Source organism: Neomonachus schauinslandi, chromosome 10, assembly GCF_002201575.2.
Source record: "Neomonachus schauinslandi chromosome 10, ASM220157v2, whole genome shotgun sequence".
Taxonomy (NCBI): Eukaryota; Metazoa; Chordata; class Mammalia; order Carnivora; family Phocidae; genus Neomonachus; species Neomonachus schauinslandi.
The window spans coordinates 107606085-107629077 of NC_058412.1; the positions used below are offsets into that span (position 1 = coordinate 107606085).

General features: G+C 47.0%; 1 protein-coding gene across 1 annotated transcript in view; it reads left to right on the forward strand.

Moving 5' to 3' along the window:
* SLC23A2 (solute carrier family 23 member 2) overlaps positions 1–22993 on the forward strand; it is a 71856-nt gene that overhangs the window by 9959 nt on the left and 38904 nt on the right. The window contains exons 2-4 of the mRNA XM_021688904.2: positions 7304–7402; positions 14645–14761; positions 16774–16931. Coding sequence (XP_021544579.1) covers positions 7304–7402; positions 14645–14761; positions 16774–16931 — 374 coding nt within the window. The remainder of the gene's footprint in view (positions 1–7303; positions 7403–14644; positions 14762–16773; positions 16932–22993) is intronic.

Here is a 22993-nt window from a genome sequence, read left to right on the forward strand (position 1 = left end):
CCCCCCCCCCCCCCCCCCCCACCGCATCAGCGCCATCCCTGGGGCCGCTGCGTTCTTTGGATCCTGTGTCAGCCTGGGTCTTTGGTCTCCCTGCCTCCCAGCCACGTTCCTTTCCCTGTCTGTCATTCTTCCCTGTGTCTTTTGCATTCCTAGACTAATTAAGATTTCTTTTTCTTGTAGGCATTTACACCTCCTGAAACCCCCTCCCTCTAAATTCTCTTTTCACTCCTAACCTGTGTTTATGTAAGCTAGGTAGGCAGGATCCCTAATTTTAACAGTTAGAGGTAAGGGATTTCAGATGGATTTCTTTACCATAATCTAAGTCCATAATTTTGATGGAGAAAAAGCTCATTTCCTGTTAGGATTTGATACAGGACTTGAGGAAGATCGGCTATGGGCAGTTGCGTGGTACTCATTACCCGGTGTTTGTTCCCCCAGCCCCTTTAATTTTACGTCTTCTAAAGCACCCGTGTTTCTCCCCAGGCTTCATGGTACAAATGTGGTGTTGGAATAAAACGAGAGTAGCAAGAAAACCAATGTGTTCTTTTCCTTGATGTTTCTTATAGTTCATTTAGGTTCCTTTTCTGTCATTGTTTCACTATTTGTATAAGTTCTTTACAAGAGAAATATGTTCACTGTGGGAAATTTAGAAACTATGGAATGATGTAATGAGGGGAAAAACAAATCATTTAGAATCCCATCAGCAGAAAAACAGTATGCTATTTTGGTATATTTCTTTCTGGAGATTTGAAACAAATATTTGGGAGATCTTTTATAAAATTCTGATACATACACACAACACACACTGCTTTAAAAAGCCCTTTAGCTTCATATTCTATCCTGGCATATTGATGCCATTGAAAACGTAATTTGTGATTGTGACACAATAGCAAATTGTGGATCTGACTTCTGCACTTTCATCAGGATCTTGGGTTGTTTCTCAGTGTTTGCCAGAGTAGATGTTAGCCTAATGTATGTTAACCTTATTGCAAAGCATACTAGTTTTGAATTTTAATGAGGCGGAATACTTTTTTTCCTGTGTTCCTTGGCCATTCATATTCTTTGTGAATATCTGCCTTCCCCACCCCAACCCCTTTACTTATGTTGAGCTGTACCAAGGATCAGAGATGCCACAGACGTATTAGAAGTTACTGTTGTAGAGAAAATCCCTGGTCAGGTAGCAGTTTGAGGGTATGGAGGGAGAGCCGACAGCACTCCAGCCTGGGCTGTACCTGTCAGTACTGGTAGCCACAGCCTCCTTGTCTGTATCTGGGATGTTTGAGAAGTAAATGAGATCGTGCGTATCGACATCAGATCACGTACATGGTAGGCAGTGAATAAATGCTCCACTTAGCTCCTGCATCTCCACTGTGTTCCTTAAACCAGAGATCAGCAGATGGGCAGACGGGATCTGAAAGGAGACAAATGCCAGTATTGGTGTGAATCTGTGGCCCGAAAACATCAGCCATCCCCATCACCATCGTCATGGGATGTGTGGGAGGAGGAGCACAGGAGGTTTTCTTTGTGGGCCACCGACAGACACATCGGCCCACCCAGTGCTTCAGGATAGGGGCTGGAACTGGGGAGAGGTGAGGTACCTCTGGCTCCTCTCAAAGGGCAAGTCATGCTGGGGGATGAGGGGGATGGTACCTGGAACTCCCAGGGTACTTTGGCTGCTGTATCCCAGGTGGCCTCAGGAGACGGCTGAGGAAGTGAAGAGGCTGCCCTAAGAAGCCTGGCTGGGCAGTGCAAGTGAAGGAGGCTGCAGCATTGGTCGTTGAAGAGTATCGTGGGGGCTGCCATATTTGAGGAAGCAGTGAAAACAGGGTTAGGGACTTGCTGCCTCAGACAACTTCAGGGTTGCTAGTGTTCTATCAACTACATCTTTTGGAGTATCGTAACCTAAGACCGACAAGCTCTGGAGGTTTAGGGTATGTTGTATAATACTTTGGTTTATTTTTCATGGTAGTTATTTTTGAAATTTCAAATAATATTGAAAGTAGTTGGGAGATTTTTACGTTCTTTTAAAAGGGGTTTGGGTTAAAGGCTGAGAAACACTAATCTTGATACCTTTATTCTTTTTTTTTTTAAATTTTAGAGAGTGCAAGGGCCGTGAGCCAGGGGGTGGGGGGGGCAGAGGCAGAGGGGGCAAGAGAGGTAATCCCAAGCAGGTTCCATTACCAGCGTGGAGCCCGATGTGGAGCTTGATCCCATGACTTTGAGATCATGACCCCAGCCAAAATCAAGGGTCGGAAGCCTAACTGATTGAGTCACACAGGCTCCCCGATACCTTCTTTAAACACATTTTAATTATAGATATGGATACTAGAGGAATAATCACGTGTGTGTGTGTGTGTGTGTGTGTGTGTGTAAGAGGGTAAGAATATTGTTACCTTCTTACTAAAAGAATAGAAAACAATTAATTTGGGGTACTTCATTTTTACTTTGAAAGTGAGTAAGTAGAAAACGGCTCACTTAGCTACTGGACACATGATAGTGGTGGGTGCTTTATACCATACCCCAAATAGGCGATAGATTGGGTTCTGAACCTCTGATCAGAGGCACAAGGTTTCCCAGGTCCCTTTACCCTTCCGCTTGCAGGTGTCCACAGCTGCCGTTCACTGCAGCTTCTGTGTGAGTAACAGGCTTGTTCGCTGTCAGTTTAAATGGGCGTTGCCGTGACACTGGCCCTCGGCATGGCACTCCTCTGCTGTCGGCCTGTCTCTCCTGCTTCCCGTACATTTGGCCATCTCAGGATTACTATTTAGAAACAAGTACGGTAGCATTATTGCCTTTGTCTACTAGAAATAAAACACTTGAGTAAGAAAGACATGTTTACGGAGCAATAGACATACTTTTCCACACAGAGACCATATTAGCCTTGCATATTGGGAACAAGCCATCAGCTGGACAAATGTAGGCAGAGAAAACCTGCTTGATTCACAGCTGATGGAGTGATTATACAATATTGGTTTAGCGGAAAAATTTAAAGCCATCAAATCTGGTTTCAAATTGTTTGGGGGGGGGGGGCAGAAAGGACATCTTGTTCCCAAAAGTAATCTGCTGGTTTTGTTTTTTGTTTTTTTTTAAATAAAAACTAGATCAGTTTCCTAAGATGAAAGATGCCAAGATCCAGTTGTTAGCGGCCATGCTATTAATAACACAAAAGAAAACCTGTTTTATTAAGTTTAAGAAGCTTTCCAACTCGTGTTTTATTTCCCAGTTGAAATAATATTTAGAGATTCAAAAATGTGAAGCTTTGATAGTATCAGGAACGTTTTTTTTTAATCTCTTTCTCTTAAAAAAAAAGTCTGTGCCTTTCCTGAAGAACGGATTTTAACATTTGATTTTTTTAAATTTCACATTTGAAAAAAATCCTAAATCATCAGAATAGCTAATTTAATAAACCAAAGGAAACATTAGTAAAACAAACCAGTGTTTTATTTTTCCAGTCATGTTTGGTCATTTCCTGCACGCACTCACAGGGGAGGCCACGGGTCAGACGGGCGCCCTGGTGGGCATCCCCACCTCCTGTCGCCTTTGCCTCTCTCCGGTGCCAGATCCCCCTCTCCCTTCAGTAGAAACTTGGTTCACCTGCTGCTTGCTCCAGAACCCCCTGCCTTCCAGGACGTGGTGGGACAGGACATGTTCTCCCCTTGGGGATGAGGGTGGCCCAGGTGGAGGGCAGCAGTGCAGCTCTGGAACAGGAGGCTGATGGGGATGGAAGGTGGGCTCCGAGGTCCCCGGGGATGGCTTGACCTGTGGAAATATGTTAGAAATCATGGTTAGGTGATTTAGGTCAGTCATCTTTATAGTTAAATAAACATCCAACGCTGGCCTGGGGAAGTAAGCGTCCTATGTGGTTTCTAGGAAACAAACACCTTTTGGATCGGCTTGCAAACACTGCTCTTGTACCAATTTGTTTCACTGCCCGTCCCTGCACCAGTCTCTTTGGGGCTGGGACCCACATCTGCCCAGGGCCCAGGCGATTGAACTGGACAGTGGCCTGGACGCTTTCCCCCTGCCCCGGCATTCAGGGCAGGGCTAGCGTGTTGCCCGTCAGACTGCGGTGGTGTCTGCCGGGTGCCCACCCCAAGCAGCTGCGAGGCTCTGCTCCCATCCGGGCAGTCTCCAGGGGCATTAGGGCCACATCCTTGCTCTCTCCTGAACCACACTACCTTTCCCAGAGCACTGCACTGTTCATACCTTGGCCAAGGCCACTGTCTCTAGTGCCCGGCAGCAGCCACATACTGGTCTGCCTGCCTCTGTTCCTGTCACCATGCCCTTTACCGCACCTCGCCCTTCCAGTCCCATTGCCGGCAGAGCGGCCATCCACAGGGCACGTCCGGTCGTGGCCCGCCTGTGCTTGCCACTGCTTCATGGCTCCCTGCTGGGGGCCTTGTGTCCAGTCAGAATTCCTGAGCCCGGCACCTGCTCCAGGTGGCGCTCCTTGGGCGGGGGTGGGGGGGGGCAGGACTGCATCTCCATGGCCTGGGCACAGCAGGTGCTCAGACAGTTCATCGAATGAATATTGAGCCTTTGCCTAGGCTGGGAAGCATGTGCATCTTATGGTACTTATTGTGAGTGTGTGTGTGGAATAAGTCCGAAAAGGCATGGAGATTGATAAATCCTGCCCAAATCTCCTGTTTGGTGCGGGTATATGAATTTAAAAAAATCATTGAGGTGAAATTCACACAAATGGTTAACAAAATTATCCATTTTAAAGTGAACGATTCAGAGACATTTCACACGTTCACAGTGTTGTGCACCCATCACCGCTGCCTGATTCTAAAACCTTTTCATCCCCCTGAAGGAAGCCCCGTCCCCACGGAGAAGTTGTTCATTTGGCCATGAGTGCAGATGAAGGGGGTTTTTAGTCAGGATAGGACTTTGAATCAGATCTGGGTTTCTTTGATGACTTAGTAACTGAGCGTTGTTGTTGTAAGAGAGTTCATCCTGAGTGTGTGTACGTCTTGGCATCTCTGTGGGCTGAGCACTGCTATGATAGGACTTGGAGCGTGGCTCTGATAGTTAGAGTTTCCTGTTGTGGACTTGAACTTGGCTGGGAAGGTATATCTTGCTGGCAGCTGGTTTTACGGGCAAACAAATGTCCCAAACCTAGATAGCTTGTGTAAAAACCCATCTTGTGACTTAAGAGGTAGTTCTAGAAATAAATATTTGAAGTGCCATAAGAAAACGCTGCCCTGTAAAAATTATGTACTAGTTAGTGCAGATTTCTGGCATTCTTTAAAGTAGCCTCATACTTGGGTTATTAATCTGTATAAGAAGTTTAATTTTTCACTGCCTGATTTCTTCAACTGTTTAAAAAAGAAGGGATTGAAATGTCTTTGGACCTCCTCAATCTAAGCTATCCTGCTTATTAGATCTTTAGTCTTCATAATTTCTTCCCCATTATAAAAAGCAGTTGTCCTCATTATAGGAAATTCCAAAATATATAAAGGGAAAAAGGTGAAAATGGCCCCACTGATTAAAGACAACCACGATTAATATTTTGGTGGACATCTTTTTTATTGTTCCTTTAAAAAAAGCAGCATACAAATAACACAAAAATACATGCCGATTATAAAAGACCTCAATGTTAAAGAAGGATTGGGAGTAAAAATGAAAGGTGTGCCCATCATTACTCCTTGTCCGTAGGGTAGCCTTCCTGTTTTTGGTTTGGGGCCTTTCTGCATCCTTTCCCAAGTGTTTAAGACAGAGAGGTTATTAAGATTTTTTTTAAGCCTAATTAGGATAATTCTAGGCTTACTGTTTTGTGACTTTTTTAAGAAACAGTATTTTTTGGAGTTCTTTCCTTGTCAGTACGTTAGTTTTATTTTTTCTTTTTTAATTCTTTTCAATAGCATTATATTTGAAATGGATATATCTCACAATGTTCATCTTTATTTTTCCCCATTGGTTGTAATGTCTTTTTTTTTTTTTGGATGAACATTTAGGTTGTTTCCAGAGATTCAGCATTTTAAATATCAGTCATCAGTCTTGAATGCACATACCATTTGCATGGATATTTCTGGAGGATAAGTTTCTGTGAGTGCAATTGGTGGATCCAAAAAATGCCTGTTTTCTGGTGCTAAATTACCTTCCACAAAGGCCAGTCCACCAAGAATGTAATCTCTCTGATAACTCAGAGTAGCTTTTTCCGCACACCCTGGTCAACACTAGATTCATCTTTTGAAATATCCCCCTAATTTATGTTAAAAAATGAAAATTTTTATTTCTGTAATTTTAAATGAGGTTGGACAGCTAATCATGTTTTTAGATATTTAAATTTTTTCCTGTGAGTTGTAGCCTCCTGTCATTTGCCCATTTCCTGTGGATTGTTTTATTGATTTGCAGGTATTCTTTACCAACTACTGATACTGACCTTTGTGGGCTATAGACCTTGCGCTCGACCATCTCTTACTCTGTCACTCATCTTTTACTTCTCTTTAGTATACTTTACAATACCAGATGCTAAACTTTTTATGTACTTTGTCTTTTTTTCTCTGTATTTTAAAAATATAGTTGTGCTGCTATTCATGCATAGTTATTTTTCAGGATTAATTTTTCAAGATGAATTCCTAGAAATGGAGCCATTTGACTACAAGAGTAAAAATATTTTGATTCTTGCTACAGGCTTCCAGGACCTAAGATCACTCCATGTGCCTCACCAGGGCAGGCATGAGGGGTGGTGATGAATTCTGGTCCTTACTTTGAGGGCCCAGAAGCTAGATTTTGTCAGCAGGAAGAGCCCCCACACTGTCCAGTGCCACACGTTACCTCCTGTCTGCGCCTGCGCCGGCAGGCTGGTTTGCATAGTAACCACGGTGAGAAACGTCAGCACGTCAGCACGTTAGGTGATCAGCAGTGCGCGAGTTGCATCTCCGGGGGACGCCACTCAGAATCGTCATCACGCGGTGACTTGGGAAGGGATCTTGACCAAGGCAGCTCAGGATGCTTCCCGCCGCCCAGAGAAGCAGCTACGCCTCTCTTAGCCTCGGAGGGCGTTGCGGTCCCCGCTCCCCGGGCTTTCTGTGGGTGCTCCTTCCGGCCTCCGCCTGTGGGACCCGCGGGGCGTTTCTCTCCCCCCGTCAGAGACACACGGTCGCTGATGCAGTGCACACTTGTCCGGAGTTTCCTTTAAGAAAACTCGAAACTTGGCTGATTTGGTAGGCAAAAAACACACAGCTGGTGTCTGTTACGAGCATTACAAAAGGCGTCTGAGGAGAATGTTTCCATTCCATTTTATGAAATGACAGCAGTGTGCGGTGAAACAACCTATAAGTGAAGTGTTTTTCTGCAGGTGGTGATAAATGGAGGTGCCACGTCCAGCGGTGAACAGGACAATGAAGACACGGAGCTCATGGCAATCTACACGACGGAGAATGGCATCGCAGAAAAGGTACCCCCCGTGCCCCAGCCTCCTCCCTGTGTCCTAGGCCCGGTACAGGGCGTGGCTGTCCTTCCTGGGGGTTCATCTCTACCCTTCCGAGTGGGTGTGTTCTCTTCATAATGGAAATAGAAGGGATGAGGAGGAGTGGAAGTGGCTTAATTGGTAATTGTCTTGATGGCAGTTAAGGTGAGACCCATATCAGTCCTTATTTTTAAAGGCCTCATCCAGGATGCTGAGGGAGGTGGTTCAGAATGTGAGTCTGGACTCAGGTCTGCATGCTAATATGACCCAGATCCCAAGAGGGTTACTTTTTTTTTTTTTTTTAAGATTTTATTTATTTATTTGAGACAGAGAGAATGAGAGACAGAGAGCATGAGAGGGAGGAGGGTCAGAGGGAGAAGCAGACTCCCCGCCGAGCAGGGAGCCCGATGCGGGACTCCAGGATCATGACCTGAGCCGAAGGCAGTCGCTCAACCAACTGAGCCACCCAGGCTCCCCCAAGAGGGTTACTTAAGCTCTCTGGGTATCAGGTGCCTCATCACCAAAATGGGAATAAAAATGTCAGCATGTGTCTGTTCAGTTTGTTAGGATTAAATGAAATAGTAACATAGGTGGTTATTAGTTTCGTGCCTGGGGCGCCTGGGTGGCTCAGTTGGTTAAACCGTTAAACGTTAAACGTTCAGCTCAGGTCATGATCCTGGAGTCCAGGGATCAAGTCCCACATCGGGCTCTCTGCTCAGCAGGGAGTCTCCTTCTCCCTCTGTCCCTCACCCCACTCTCGTGCTCTCTCTCTCTCTCTCTCTCACTCTCTCAAATAAATAAATAAAATCTTTTAAAAAAAGTTAGTATCGTGCCTGGTACAGACCCCGTTGCGGTAAAAGAGAATAAGAGAAGCCAGTGTAGACTATGACAATGAACAGAGTGATGGAAATCACATGCTGAGGCGGGGAGGATCTTTTTTTTTTTTTTGCCTCATCCCGTCTCCTTGAGGTCAGTCTGTGTGACCTTATTCATGGAGGCCAGGAGAGGCCTGCCCAAAGAGGATCCAGATGTCTTGATTTCTTTTTTTACTTTGGGTCGGTCACTGTGCTTAATACATGAAAAGTTTGACTATAGGGTATTTTCAGATTGCATGGCAGCTCTAAGACGTCTCAATTTCATTTGATTTTACTTTGTAGACTCTTATTTTTTTATTTTTTATATTTTTAGAGAGAGGAGGGCGGGGTGGAGGGAGAGGGAGAGAGAGGATCTTAAGCAGGCTCCACGCCCAGTGCGGAGCCTGACTCAGGGCTCGATCCCACGATCCCGAGATCATGACCTGAGCTGAAATCAAGAGTCAGATGCGTAAAAGACTGAACCACCCAGGCCACCCTAATTTGGTAGACTTTTAAAGCACATTTTTTATTTTCACTGTGAAAATTTACTAATTTAATCAGTTTCTATAATGAAGCATTATATTCTAGAACTGTATTGTACTTTTTTAAGGTAAGCTCTACACCTACTGTGGGGCTTGAACTCACAACCCTGAGATCAAGAGGTGCATGCTCTACTGACTGAGCCAGCCAGGTGCCCCTGGATTGTACTTTAGATAGTGTACACTTAATATTCTAGATAGTGTTCACTTAATATTCTAGAAACAGACCACTAGAAAGTTGATACATGCAAATATAGTACCCAGGTTGGGTATTAACACCATAAGTTTACAGTGTAATCACTAAAATGATAAAAAGGAGATTATATTGAAATTCTGGAAAAATCAAATTTTTGTGTCTGTGTAGTTTCTTTTTTCCATTTTTGGCTATCTTGACCAATATTGCTTTTTGGTCAAGCTATTATAAATTTCGTCAAGCTATTATAAATCTTATGGAGGCTAATTAAGTTCATGCTGAGATGTTAAAATTCCTGTGGTCTTGGATTCTAAGGTGCTCCTCAGAGTGCAAGAATTCAAGTAGGCACTGTTGACATGTTGACTGATGCCTACATCAGCCGCGGAGACACAGGCCACAGAGCAGGATCTGGGCAGGGAGCCACCACCTGGCCTGCTTGGGTCTCAGCATCCAAGTGATACATCTTGTAGCAGAGTGCTTCTGAATTCACAGACTCGTTAGGCTGTATCCAATTTTCGTGTACTGGGCCCTTAGTCTGAGTTTCCAGGGTATAAGCTGTCATGATTTTGGACTTCCTCCTCCATTATCTAGGAAATGATGGTCATCTTTTGAAATGAATAGCAAAAAGCATTAATATTCAGGGCTTTTTAACATCTCTAACAGTACCTTCTACTGGTGCTAGTGAACTGTGGGCAGAAAAAAATATTTAGCACATTTATGCTAGACATTTATTTGCCTGTTTGAAAATCTTTTTCACTGTCTAAACTTTGATACATTAGTATTTCCTTGAATACTAGTGAGATAGGATATCTTCCTGTTTCGCTGGCTGCTTTTCTTATTTTATGAAATGACAGGTTTTGGGAGAACAGCTACCATGTGTTGAACGGTGCTAATGGTCCAGACCTTGGGCTCTGTGATTCAAGCAACAGGTCACATTTAGCTCTCACCACAACCCAGTTAGAAAGGTGCTACCACTATTCCTGTTTTAGAGAAAAAGAAGATGAAATTTAGGTCCCCTGCTGTCTTGAATTTGTGCAAACAAAACTTCAGAGGGTGCTGCCCTTTGGGATCTTGCCTCTTCGAGGGCATGGAAAGGCTGTGTCTGAACACTTCATCGTGAATTAACTAACACTGGGACCTTGCAGGAGAGACAGGAGGAGTGGGGGCCAGAGAGATCACCCCATGTGATCTCCATATTCATGTTTGTTTTCCTAATTAGAGTGAGCAATTAGTTGTCATATATTCACGTATTTTATACAAGACTTGACTTCTGGTGTCTCTTAATACTTTTGAGCTCCTTATGGTAAATGCAGGTTAATACGGTGTTAGCTACAAGATACCCATCTTGGAATGTGCTCAAAGGGATTTATTCCTGAAAGGACCTGAAGGATAATGCCTTGAATCACAAAACCATGAATCTGTAAGATAGCATTGGGACCCATGCCCAGTATGTTCTGAACTTGACCTCGTTATTACTGGGATTCTTCTATGAGGGATGTTGAAGGACTTGAACTTTGTTTATAGTGAGGGTATTTAGAACAAGAATGAAGTAACTGCAAGTAAATGGTTTAGATGTTCCCATTCAAATATCAGCATTTTGTTGCTTTACAGATTCCCCGCAAAATGTGTTTACAGGAGCATGTGAAGTGGTTGCAGTGGTATTGGGCAAATCACTATTAATCACAGTTTCAGAAAGTCAGTTGTTTCTGGTAATTTCTAAACAGCGACCCTGTCCTTCTGGGAGGCCGTGTAACATGGTGGCAAATGCAGCCTTTGTGGACAGCCTGTCCAACTCCTGGGCAACTCACTCAGCCCTTCAGAGTCTCTACCTCCTCATCTGTAAAATGGGGTTATTACAACATGTAACTTCCCAGGGCCCTTGCACAGAGGACAGGGGAATGTAAAATAGCACAAGGTTTTTAGGAAGCAGAGATTGCCAAAATGTGAAAATAGTCACAAGTGAACTAGTTATAATGTGTACCCACTTGGCATATCCCTCCCACCTGGCTTGGCACTGGGGTCGTTTGCTGCCCATTGTTTCAACAGCTGTGCAGTTGCAACTGTCACCAAGTTTGTTAAATAGAAGATAAACTTATTTTCATAATATTGAGATTTATTTTTAAAATTAAAGACCTTTTTAAACTTTGAATCCTTGTGGATTCTCTTTAAAATTAAGGTACCGGCAGTTCTTGAAAAAGGAAGTTCCCTTGGAATAGATTAGACAAAAATACAGCATTGGTAATTTTTGAAGCTGGAGAGAGGTATGAGGTGGGCATTCCGTATTTCCACCTTTGTATATGTTTGGAAAATTGTGTAGTACAAAGATAAGAGAATAATTGAGTCCTACCTTATTGTTGCTACTCTTTGATTCTTTGGTATTGATTGTGGCTGTGAAGGAATCAGGCCAGTCTTGTTTTCTTCTTTTTATCAGCATCTTGATCTTTTTGCCTGTTTTTTGGATTCTTTATTTTTGATATTCAGTAACTTTACTTAGATATGTTTTGATGTTGACCATTCTGGGCCAGTGTTTTCTGTCACCTGGAGTATTTAGCATGAAAAATCCTTTTACTTTAGGAAAGCTGTCTTGAATTCTATTTTTTTTGTTGTTGTTTCAGTCTAGTCTTTCTGTTTTCTTATTTGAGGGCTCTAATGAGACATATTTTGGATCTCCTTTGCCTGCCTTCTTCAGCTATCATTTCTCTCTAATCTTTTTTTCTCTTACATTTTTTTTTTTAAGATTTTATTTATTTATTTGACAGAGACACAGTGAGAGAGGGAACACAAGCAGGGGGAGTGGGAGTGGGAGAAGCAGGCCTCCCGCCGAGCAGAGAGCCTGATGAGGGGCTCGATCCCAGAACCCTGAGATCATGACCTGAGCCGAAGGCAGATACCTAATGACTGAGCCACCCAGGTGCCCCTCTCTTACATTGTTTGATTTCTTTTTTTTTTTCCACTTCCAGCCTGTGCCCCTTACTCTGTTATTCATGTCTGTTTTCTCTTGTGCTCTTACCACTTCCACTTCTTATTCCTTTAAAAAAAAAATTCTGTCCAGATTCTGTCAACATGTTTTATTTCCCTTTGTTCTTAAATTTGTTTTAAGGTCTTTTTTTGAAAAAAATATTTGAGAGAGACAGAGATTGCAAGAGAGAGCACAAGTGGAACAGGGGGCAGAGAAGCAGGCTCTCTGCTGAGGAGGGAGCCTGATGTGGGACTCCATCCCAGGACCCCTGGATCATGACCTGAGCTGAAGGTAGACGCTTAACCAACTGAGCCACCCAGGCGCCCTAAAGTCTTTCTTAATACAGTTGATTGTTTTATTGAGTTTTCAAAATACCCGAGTCTGAGCAACATTGGTATCATGGCTGCCTTCCAAAATATCTGAATAGTTTTTAATTAATTAATTGAGTAGTTGGTGGGTCTTTCTAATTTGCAAACATGGGATAGTTCTTGGAAATTTTTTTATTTCTTCAATTCCTATATTATGTTTTCCTTGTTCTATTCTGACTTTTAAAAGCTTATTTTTTTTGAAGATTCATTTAAGAGAGAGATTATGTGTGAGTGGAGGGGGTAGAGGGAGAGGGAGAGAGAATCTCAAGCAGATTCGGTGCTAAGCCTGAAGCCCAGTGCAGGGCAAATCCCACAACCCATGAGATCGTGACCTGAACTGAAACCAAGAGTCGGATGCTCAACTGACTGAGCCACCCAGGCGCCCCTAAACACACTTCTTTTTCTTTTTTTAAAGATTTTATTTATTTATTTGACAGAGAGAGACAGCGAGAGAGGGAACACAAGCAGGGGGAGTGGGAGTGGGAGAAATAGGCCTCCCGCTGAGCAGGGAGCCCAATGCAGGACTCGATCCCAGGACCCTGGGATCATGACCTGAGCCGAAGGCAGATGCCTAACGACTGAGCCACCCAGGCGCCCCACCTAGACACATTCTTAAGAGCAGGATATTCCGTGGGGCACCTGGGTGGCTCAGTCAGCTGAACATCTGACTCTTGGTTTCCGTTCAGGTCATGATCTCAGGGTCCTGTGATCGAGCCCCGAGTCGGGCTCCACTCCATGCTCTCCCTCCCCCCTGCGCTCTTCCCTGCTTGCTTGCTTGCTTGCTTTCTCTCCCCCTTCCTATTTCTCTCAAATAAACAAATTAAAAAAAAAAAAAAATTAAAAAAAAAAAAAAAAAAGAACAGGCTATTCCAAGGATTCACAGGTTGTCTACCAATTGCCAGGCAAGGACCAAGCCATTTTTTGAAATGTGTGGGGGCTTGGACAACCCAGGCCTGCTGAGTTAATCCTTTTCTGCACATTAGCACATACCACACTTTTCACACACATGTGCTTTCTCTACCACCCCTACCAACAGATTTTTAAAAGGCATATGCAATCCATTTTAACTCTGAATGCAAATCTGCCAATATCCGTTGTTTAGAATGGAAGACAAAATTCTCTGAAAGGTCACCCTCAGTTCTTGTTTGGATTAGTTCAGATGTCAACTTACATCAGACATTTATTTACCTTTAGGCTTTGAAAGGTGAGGCTGAATTGTACCACTTCTTTTGTTCAAGGGTATTTGGCCCCCCAAACCCCCCGTCTGCCTCTGCACGGGAAATCGATTGACAAACAGGGAGTCAGTGTCTTTCTGCGGACCATATCCATGGACAAGAGGGCACAAGTCGGGCTAGATATAGTCAGAAGGTCATCACCCTTTTTTGTGGAACATCTTTGACTTTTGTTTCCTGTTAGGCACTTTTTTAAGTTACGAAAGACTTAAAAAAAAAAATGCCCATCTTGGATTCTAAGAAATTGTTCATAGAGTTTTAGAACCCAGAGCAGTTTTGAGGGTATGTGGGAGAACTTGAGGTTACCTTGAGTATTCTGTTTAGCTGAGAAGTAATGCAGACATTGACTGAAAATATCTAAACTGAAACCTAAAGTGTCCAGTCTTTGTGAAGATTTTGGCTCAAAAAGCATGCAACACTTAATATTTTTAAAAGTCTGTAGTAATGGTGGGGGGAGGGAAGAGAAGGGAGGAAAAAAAAACCCCACTGGTCCCCTAAACTATAAATATATCTTTAGTCTGTTTTTAAACAAAATTGGAATCCTCATATCTGTCCTTTTGAATTTTGCTCTTTTCACTCACCATGTGTCTAAGCAGAAGTGTTTTGATAGGAAGGTGTAGGACTTTTTTTTTTTTAAAGTACAAAGATCTTTCTCCTTGCAGAGATGGGATAGAGTAGAAGGGTCAGATTAGTGCTCTCTGTTTGAAAGTGGTTAGCATTTTATAACGTTTTTTCCTTTGGGGCACCACTCAAGGACTACTCATGCCAAGGTATCACTTTGTGGGCTCAACCTGGGAGCATCACTCTCTACATAGGGGTTCCCCAGGCATGGAGAGAAACTGAGCAAGCTGGGTGCTCTTGGGGATGAGTCAATGATAAGGGATACTGAGCCCCCAAACTCTGAGGACAGATTGTCTCACTGTGTGTGTTGAACATTGCATCAAAGGCAGCCAAGGCTTATTTTTACAAGAGACTGGCCACCACTTTATAAAGTTGTTTTTCTGTAACAGTGGCGTATATCGAGTGGAGTTTATTATTGGTCCTCGCTTTTATTAAACAATTCCTTTTCTCCCTGTCACTCACAGAGCTCTCTTGCCGAAACTTTGGATAGCACTGGCAGTCTAGACCCCCAGAGATCGGACATGATTTATACCATAGAAGACGTCCCTCCCTGGTACCTGTGCATATTTCTGGGGTTACAGGTAAGATGGTTCCCATAGGATGTAACCACCAGCAGACGTTCGACTTGTCTGTCTGGATTCTTTAAAAATTGAATTTTGATTTTTATTTATGGACAACTTTAAATTACTCTTTTAAGAATGGTGACTGGGACTCATTAGCAGCCATTTCATAATAGTGAAAGGAAAAAAAGAACAGGAGGAAGAGGTTGACCCGGGCCCAAAGGAAGGAAAATGCTCAAGGAATGAGCAAGATGAGTGACGTGGCAGGAAGGAGGAAGGACCGTAGAGATACAGAAAGAGGGGAGAATGCGGGAAGGGAGGGAAGAGAAGTTTTGATCTTCATTCCTAGTCATGCAGTCCAGTCATGGTCAGTTCTGCCATGAAACATGGGAGACACCGAGAAGTGCCCTGTTGGCCGGGACGTACATGGGAGGTTCCAGTGTTCTCTGTACGGGAAGGGACACGGTGCTGTCATAGAGGCTTCGTCTGCCGCGGATTGCCGTGGGAGCACAGTGGGCAAGCCACCAGACAAGGGGGGGCCCAGGCAGGAGGTGACTCAGGCTGATGCAGAGCTCCTGCATCTTCGGTATTTTTCTCCCCTCTCTCAGTACCCTTTCCCCTCTTAGGGATTAGAGGGGGGACTTTGGAGAAGGCCCCTGTCCCCCTGTCCCCCTGGCCTGTATCTGCCTTGGTTGTTTTAGCCCAGACTCTCTTCTGAGGTTTGACTTTCCTTTCTTCCTTTCTGAAGTTGGAATGAGCTGTTCAACCTGAGGTATTTCAGATGCTGAGAAAATTGGTCCCATTGCCCAGACAGGTGTAGTCATTTAGAGGTGGGGCTGTCCCTGCAGACACCTGATGCTTTGGTCCAGTTCCCAGCACTCTCCGCACCCTTGCCCCCACCTCCCACATAGGCATCAAAGTACTTGGTCACCTGGACTGAAAGGTGTCTAGTAAAGGAAGAGTCACAGCCGAAGGAGCTAAGTGGTCTTTAACTTGGGCTTAGTATCCTGAATCAGGTTCAGGAAACTCACTTTTGGAAATGTTTATATTACAGATGTCTCTAGAAGTATTCCCTGGTCAAATAGGATCGGGAAACCCTGCGTGTGTCATGCCTTTCTTGACGATCCTCAGTGCTCTTAAGCTTGTGAGCAGCTCTGCAAGTCCTGGGCAAGAACGTTGTGTTCCCCGCCTAGAACACCTAATAGTGTTGTAGAGTGGAGCGTCGGGCTGTAGGCAACCCATTTTGGCAAACATTGAGCAGAGACGGGAAACTTGGGAAAGAAAGTAGGGAGTGCAGAATAGAAGTGGGACCTGAACAGACAGACCTGGGAGGAAGAGATGTGAACAGTGAGTGCCAGGAATGTCCTGCCAGGGGCTGAAAGAGTGGGGGCTGGGCCCCAAAGGAGGAGTGGGGTACGGGCACTTTCTGAAGGGTTCCCACAGCTCCCACAGACCCTTAACCCTTCCCTAATGGTAGTCAAACAGTGCTAGACCCTAGAAAAAGATGGGAAACACCCTGTGCATTGAAGTTTGTGTAACTTTAATCCACAGGCTGGAGAGAATTAAAAAAAATAAAAATAAAAAAGGCAGACTGATTATCTTAAGAATATAGATGTAGAATGCCACATAAAATATTGGCAAATCACATCCCAGAAGACAAATCTAGCATGACTAACGAGGGTTTCAAGAATGGTCCCATGAAGCACAATTCATGTCAACAGATTAGAGAAAAAAGATCTCAGATTTTAGCAATCGATGCTAAAAAAGCATTTGAACAAAGCAGATATTCCCAGTCAGTTACATAAATAAAACCTCACCTGTGCAGTCCTGGATTCAGGTGAACCGTAAGATAGAAAGGAGAAACACTGAAGAAGAAAGAGGATTTGGCACGGGGTAGGCAAGTGTATCCAGAACACCAGAGATTCTTCCCGTGGGCCGTTTTTTAAAAACAACAGGGGGCTCAGTTCAGATAGGATCAGACAGAAACACGAGGAAGCTTTGCTGTCTCCCCGACCACCTGCTGTCGTCCACAGCACTACCTGACCTGTTTCAGTGGCACCATCGCCGTGCCCTTTCTGCTGGCCGATGCCATGTGTGTGGGGTATGACCAGTGGGCCACCAGCCAGCTCATCGGGACCATTTTCTTCTGCGTGGGAATCACAACCTTGCTGCAGACAACGTTTGGATGCAGGTGAGATTGGGGTGCTGAATCGGGATGCTGAAGCCTCCTGAGGCATGGAGCAAGGCCACTCCCCCAGGGCTGCTTGGAAGGACTGGCTGGAGCTGGCAGGGGGTGGGGCGTCCTAGTGGCCGTGGCCCACCCCCACCCCCGTGTTTCTTTTCTTGGTGGAGGGCTCTGCCCTGTGCAGGCTGGAGACTCAGACTCACTCTCTGCTCCTTCCGGATCCCCGGCGGGCAGGTCTCATTCTCTCCAGGATCCCCTTCCACCCCCCTTCCTTTAGTTCAGACCTGACCGCTCCGCTCGTGCCCACTGGGTTTCCCTGCCTTCAGGGCTGGTCTGCTCTCTACTTTGTGTCCCCCCAGCTGTCTTGCTTACCTTGCGTCTTCCTCCGTGCTGCCAGGCTGCAGCCCCACTCCATGTGTAAAATCTGACTGTGCCCACCCTGAGGCTTCTCCCTTGCTGTCTGTCCCGCCGCCCCCCTGGGCCCGCCTCTGAGCCCTGCACTCGCCCTGGGCTGAGGTCCTCCCCGAGCCTGCTGTTTCACCCTCCTGTGCTTGTGCTCCCCAGCAACCAGTAAACCCTGCTCATCCTCCCGGCTTGTCCCTCCCCCTCTGGGAAGCATCCCTGTCTCCCCAAGGCTTCCGTCGTTGCCTCCTCTGAATCCCCACACATGCATCTGTGTACAGTCTTCTGATGTGGCTCTTAATCCACTTTGTCCTTTTTTGTTTTCGTGTCTTTTCCCACTGGATTGTGCTCCCCTCATTGGTGCCAGGGCTCTGGCTGGTTCACCTTGCATCCCCAGCCCCCAGCTTAAATGGTTGTGCAGCTGGCACAGGAAGGAAGAGAACCGTCCTTGCCTGCCTCCTCCTGCAGGCCACTCATTCCTCTCCTCTCTCCTCTTCCACCCTCATCACAGTACAGCCTCCTGCTTTGCCCCTGGCTCTGCTCACGGCGGGGAGCCTGCTGAGGCAGGACCCTCTGTCCCCAGTAGAAGGGCAGCAGAGTACACTTGGGAGTTCTGTCCCCTGCCCCATTAGAGACAGCCTGAGGAGGGCTTTGCCTTCCCTGCTGGGGGACAAGAGGGAAAAGCTACAGAAGGCAGCTTGAGAATCATGGACTATATTCTGAAGAGTCAGAATCCTCAGGCCCTCAAGAGGGCTGCCCTTACTTGGGGACAGGAGAAATACGGGAAGAGCCGTGAGTAGAGTTAAAGTGTTCTGCTTTGCCGTGCAGGCAACGTCCTGGCAAGGGACGGGGCAGCTCCCTGGCAGGTCTGCCAATGAATGGAAGGCTGCGGGGGCTGCCCAGCTCTTGGAGTTGTCCAACCCCAGCCCCTGCAGGACTGCCTGCAGCCACCATTCTGAGCACCTCCCTTACCCCAGAGGGACCATCTCCGTAGAGGATCTGTGAGGGGAGGGGCAGGGTGTCACTGACCTGCGACGGGGAGGGGATGTGTTCTGGGAGTTCCAAGGAGCGCTTGAGATATTTTCTTAGAGCCAGGTAGATAAATTTGGCTGGGAACATCTTTTAGTCTTTTGATAAAGCATTCAAGGTTCTGCATTTCAAGTCCAGAGTGTATTAAAAAGCTTTTGTTGACTGACTCGGAGCCTTACCTTGTACACAGGCCACTGGTTCTCTGAAGAGTGGGGGGGAAATTGTTCTTTTTCTAAACAGCTGACTCACTGGGGAACTCGTAGCACAAACCATCTGTATATTGGGCAGTGCTTACGATTGAGAATTGCTGGTTGATCTGAAAAGCAGAGGGAATGCATATGTCTTTATTGTGGTAAAATATTCAGTGTGTAGCTATGCCCTGGTCTTATGCCAAGGAGGCTAGTCCTGACTGACAGTTGAGCCTGGCAGCAGCAGGCACAGTTGCCTGCTGGTGGCGTAGAGGGGAGGGTGGGGGCCTTTGGGTGAGAACTCTCAGTTATGGGAGGGCACCCATTTAGGACTGTCTTGCCCATTCTCGGGGCACAAGAGACCTAAACAGAACAGCTTGGGTCTGTGCACCCTCATCCCCACTCCCAGCAGTTGAGCTGAGAAAGAACAGGAGAGGGCTTTTGAAACACCTGCTGGGATCTCTTGGGGACCCAACATGCAGAGCTGCAGTGTGTATGCACGTGCAAACATGCAATACGAGGGCGTGTCTGCATGCTGTGCCCAAGGGGCTTGGTGAGTGTAGCTTTCTTTGCTCTGTTTCACCGGGGAGGGGGGAGGTGTCAGGAAAGCCCTACCCATGTCCCTGGGTGGTGTGAGAAACCGTGGGTCCCATCCTCACTGCAGTGTGGCCGTGTGCCTAGCTGTAAATTGGGAGGTGGGTGTCACGTCTGCCAACCACATTAGTGAATATGTGCTGTTGAGGGGCTTTGGTGTGGTTTTTGTCTTGGGATATGGGTTTTCTATGGTTGTCACAGTGTGCGGTGGTGTCCATACTCTTAACCTAAGAAAAGAAGAGAAATACGGACCTGTTCCACAGATCCACAACGAACAGTTCGTGTATGAAGCGGCACTGGGTGACTGGACCCAGTAATGGAGGTTGTTGAGGTGAGCGTGTGCTGTGAAGCATACAGGGCGGCCACCTGCACCTTCGGGAATTTGCGGTGATGTCCTGCGGATTTGAAGGGAGAGTCCCGGGGGAGGTGACAGCATGTGAGATGGGTCTTGAAGACTCAATGGGCTCCTGGTCCAGGAGGGTCAAAGGAGCATTTTCCATCCTGGGAAGGGCAGGGGCAAAGGCAGGAAGTCAGCCTGGTGAGGGCCCCCCCACCTTGACCAGAGGCTGGGCTGTGGGCCAGTCTCTGATGCATGGGCGTTATCAGTGGGGCAAGGGAACTTGCTGGGGCTCCATTGGCAGGGCACTTGCCTACGGGGTTGCGTCTCGAAAGACATTACTTGGGTGCAGTGTGGAGGGGGTGATGGGCCAGATTCAGGGCATCGGGGATATCCAAGAGAAAGGCAGTGGGGATCCATGCAAGGATTCTGGAGGGGAAATAGGAAGGAGAATATTAGGGTCCCTGTGTGGGATGAGGTAGCTAGCCAGGGGGCAGCCGGGAGAGACAGAGACAGAGTGAGTGTGTGTTTGTGTAGGTGGGAGCATTGAATGATGAGTTCAGCTGTAGCCTGCATTCTGGAGGTCCGTCCTTGCTTTTGATCCTAAAATGGAAAGGAAAACATGGGTGTGCCTGTGCGTCTTGATTAAAGAATATGACTGAATGAATTTGAGCAGCTGCCTTTGGGCCTGGGGAGAGTTGGGGGAGCAGCCCACCCCACGATGTCACCCCCTCGGGTTCCTGGCCCTCCTTGTACTGGGTTAACTCTTGCTCTCCTTCTCTGTGCTGACAGCACTTTTTTCTTGCCTGGGATCCTTGCTTTTAGTGCTGTGGATTCCAACTCTGCAAAGCTTCAAGCTGTTATAGATACATTCTTTTCAGTAAATGATTGTCCTTTGTATATTTGAGGGTCTGCTGAGCACAGGTGAACTGAGATGGTGAGGTGGGTAAGGGGCATTTCCCCCTCCCTGCCTGGCTGGTTACTCTGGGGTGTGTTTGCTGCACCTCTGTATTCGAGTGTCCCATCTCCCCGCGTCCTCTGCATCTCCCCACTCTTCACCCTTTCCACTAGAGCTCTGACTTCTCTCATTCCTGCTCTTCCCCTCCTTCCACTGGGCCCCAAGGGCCAGGTCTCCCCTCTCCAGGGGAACCACCTCCTGTGCCCTTGGCCCATTTCTTGTAGGTTGAGTGAGAGAAGAGCAGAAATCCCAAGAGTGGCCAGAAATCCCAAGACTGCCTCCCCTGCACACCCCCTCCTCCAATATTTCCAGCAGAGCAAGGCGGGTGGTCAGATCTCAGCGTGAGGAGCCGTCCATGGTACTCGGACACCTGGCTCCTACTCAGGATGGGGTGGAGGGTGAGCATCCCAGGGTCTGTTCCAGAGGCTCCCCAAGGCGATGCTGCCGGAGCTGACCGCTTTGCCGGTGCTGGCTCAGATAAGAGTTGGGATGCACGTGTCAGGTATTTAATGTGTATGGTTAATTTGGCAGTGCAGTGATGTTGCTTTAATGGATGAATAAACAGTAAAAGTGAAATATTACTGTTTTAAGGAAAACTAACTTAGGATTGCAACTAATAAAGGTAATTGATATATTTTTGAAAAATCAAGTTGTTAGATATTTTAATGATGAACTGTAATCCCGTGGGCAGTCAGAACCTACAGTACTCAGTGTAAAGCATTAGCTGAGGGCATGTGGCAAATAATGGTTTCTTTTCCCTTCACACATGGGGGAGTGCAGCGAGCACAGAAAGTTAGATGGACGTACTCAGCTCTCTGATCTTGGGCAGATGACCTCCCCAGCTCTGTTTCCTTTTGTGAAAATGAGAGGCGGCTCTTCCGAAGGTGACCTGTAGATGACATTTTGCCATTATTGTGCAAATAGATTATTACAAGCTTCCTAAAGTCCATCTGAGACGTTGTGGAGTATGAGTCCTATGAAAGATCTTTTAGTTCTGCTGGATGCTAATGTGGACCCTCATTAAAGGCTGTGAATGATCATCTTAACAGACTTGTATATTTACTTCCTGATCATGACAGGATCAAAGAAATAGATAAAGCAGTTGGGGCAGCAGGGATGGCCAGAGTGGGACAGTGCAGGTGGGGGGGGGGGTACTGATGGAGTCGGGAGCGGGGTGTATTCCCAGTGTCCCAGCTGTAAGGATTGTAGATGGCCTCTGCGTGTGTGTGTTTGCGGTTTAGTGCCCATTTCCTTAGGCTTAGAGCAGAAGGAAGAGTTTCATGTTCAGCTTTCATGATTTCTAGGACCTATTGTCAGACCGTGTGGTGTCTGAGTTCTGTACATGTCTTTGCCTATTTCCCCCCATGTGCTGAGTACCCAGTGCTCCATTGCACTGGATGCAGTGGCTGCATGGGCCCTTCACTTTGAGAAAGCCGGGAGGACCACAGGTCTAAAGCAGAAGACGGAGGAAAGTGTCAACGTCCCTGACCGGGCTGTGACCAGGTTGTCCCTCCTCCTCATTTCACACAGGCACCCTGGTGAAGAGTGGTGCGCTGTTCCTGGAAACCGGTTTCATGCTATTAAAATAACCAAAATTGGTTGGGAACCAGTGGAGGTGAAGCAGATGCGCGCCTTTGCATGAGCTCCAGTGCCAGCTTTAGGGTGCCGCGCAGGGAAGGCTCCTTTGGGGGCGTGTCGCCCCAGGCGGGGCTGGCTGAGGCCACTGCATGTGTGCTGCAGACCCTCCTCCGAGCTTCCCTGTACACCTCCCCGTGCAGGGAGTGCTTTCCTTGCCTCCGGGGACCATGACTGTTTGGAAGTGCCGGTTGTGCGTCTCAGCACCTGACGCCAGGTGACTCCTCTGGCTTTAGTGCTTCCCAGAGCCTCTGCCTGCTGGGGGCGGCATTCCGCCGCCTCCCTCCTCCCCACCCTGCCTTTTCCTTCTTCCTCCTGCCCTTTGACCTTGACCCCTTGCACTTCGCTTTCGACAAGGCCTTCATTGTTGAGTTCCCTCAGGTGAGGTTTCAACAGTTCTCATTTTGGTTAGTTTGTGATGTCAATCCTGGGAACTCCTCAGGCTTGTTCCAAGAATTAATGCAGAGCTTTGAAATCCCGAGAGATCAGGGCAAGTTTGTTCAGATCTGCACCCCCCCCCCCCCCCCCCCCCCCGTTAGCCCGCCGGCCGCGGGGTTGCCTCCCCGGCCTCCGGGGGGACTCAGCTGATGCATCACCTTGGCTGCTGCCGCCTCCTAAAACAGAGGCCAAGTCTCGGTACAGCGCTGAGCTTCCCAGAGTCCTCACCCCTCACCCCGGGTGTCACTGCAGAGCTGGGGGTGAAGGAGGACCCTTGAACCCTGCCCCTCACGTGCCACACCGACCTACCCCGAGGTGTGGCAGGTGCTGTGTTTCGGGGTTACCTCAAGAGGCGCCTGGGGCAGAAGACTGGGAGGCCTCACTCTGAGCTTTCCCACAAAAGAAGACTGCAGGTGGGCTGGCCCCTTCCCAGAGGAGCCCCTCCAGTCCTTCACAGGCCTGCTGCAGGCATGCAGAGCCTTTCTTT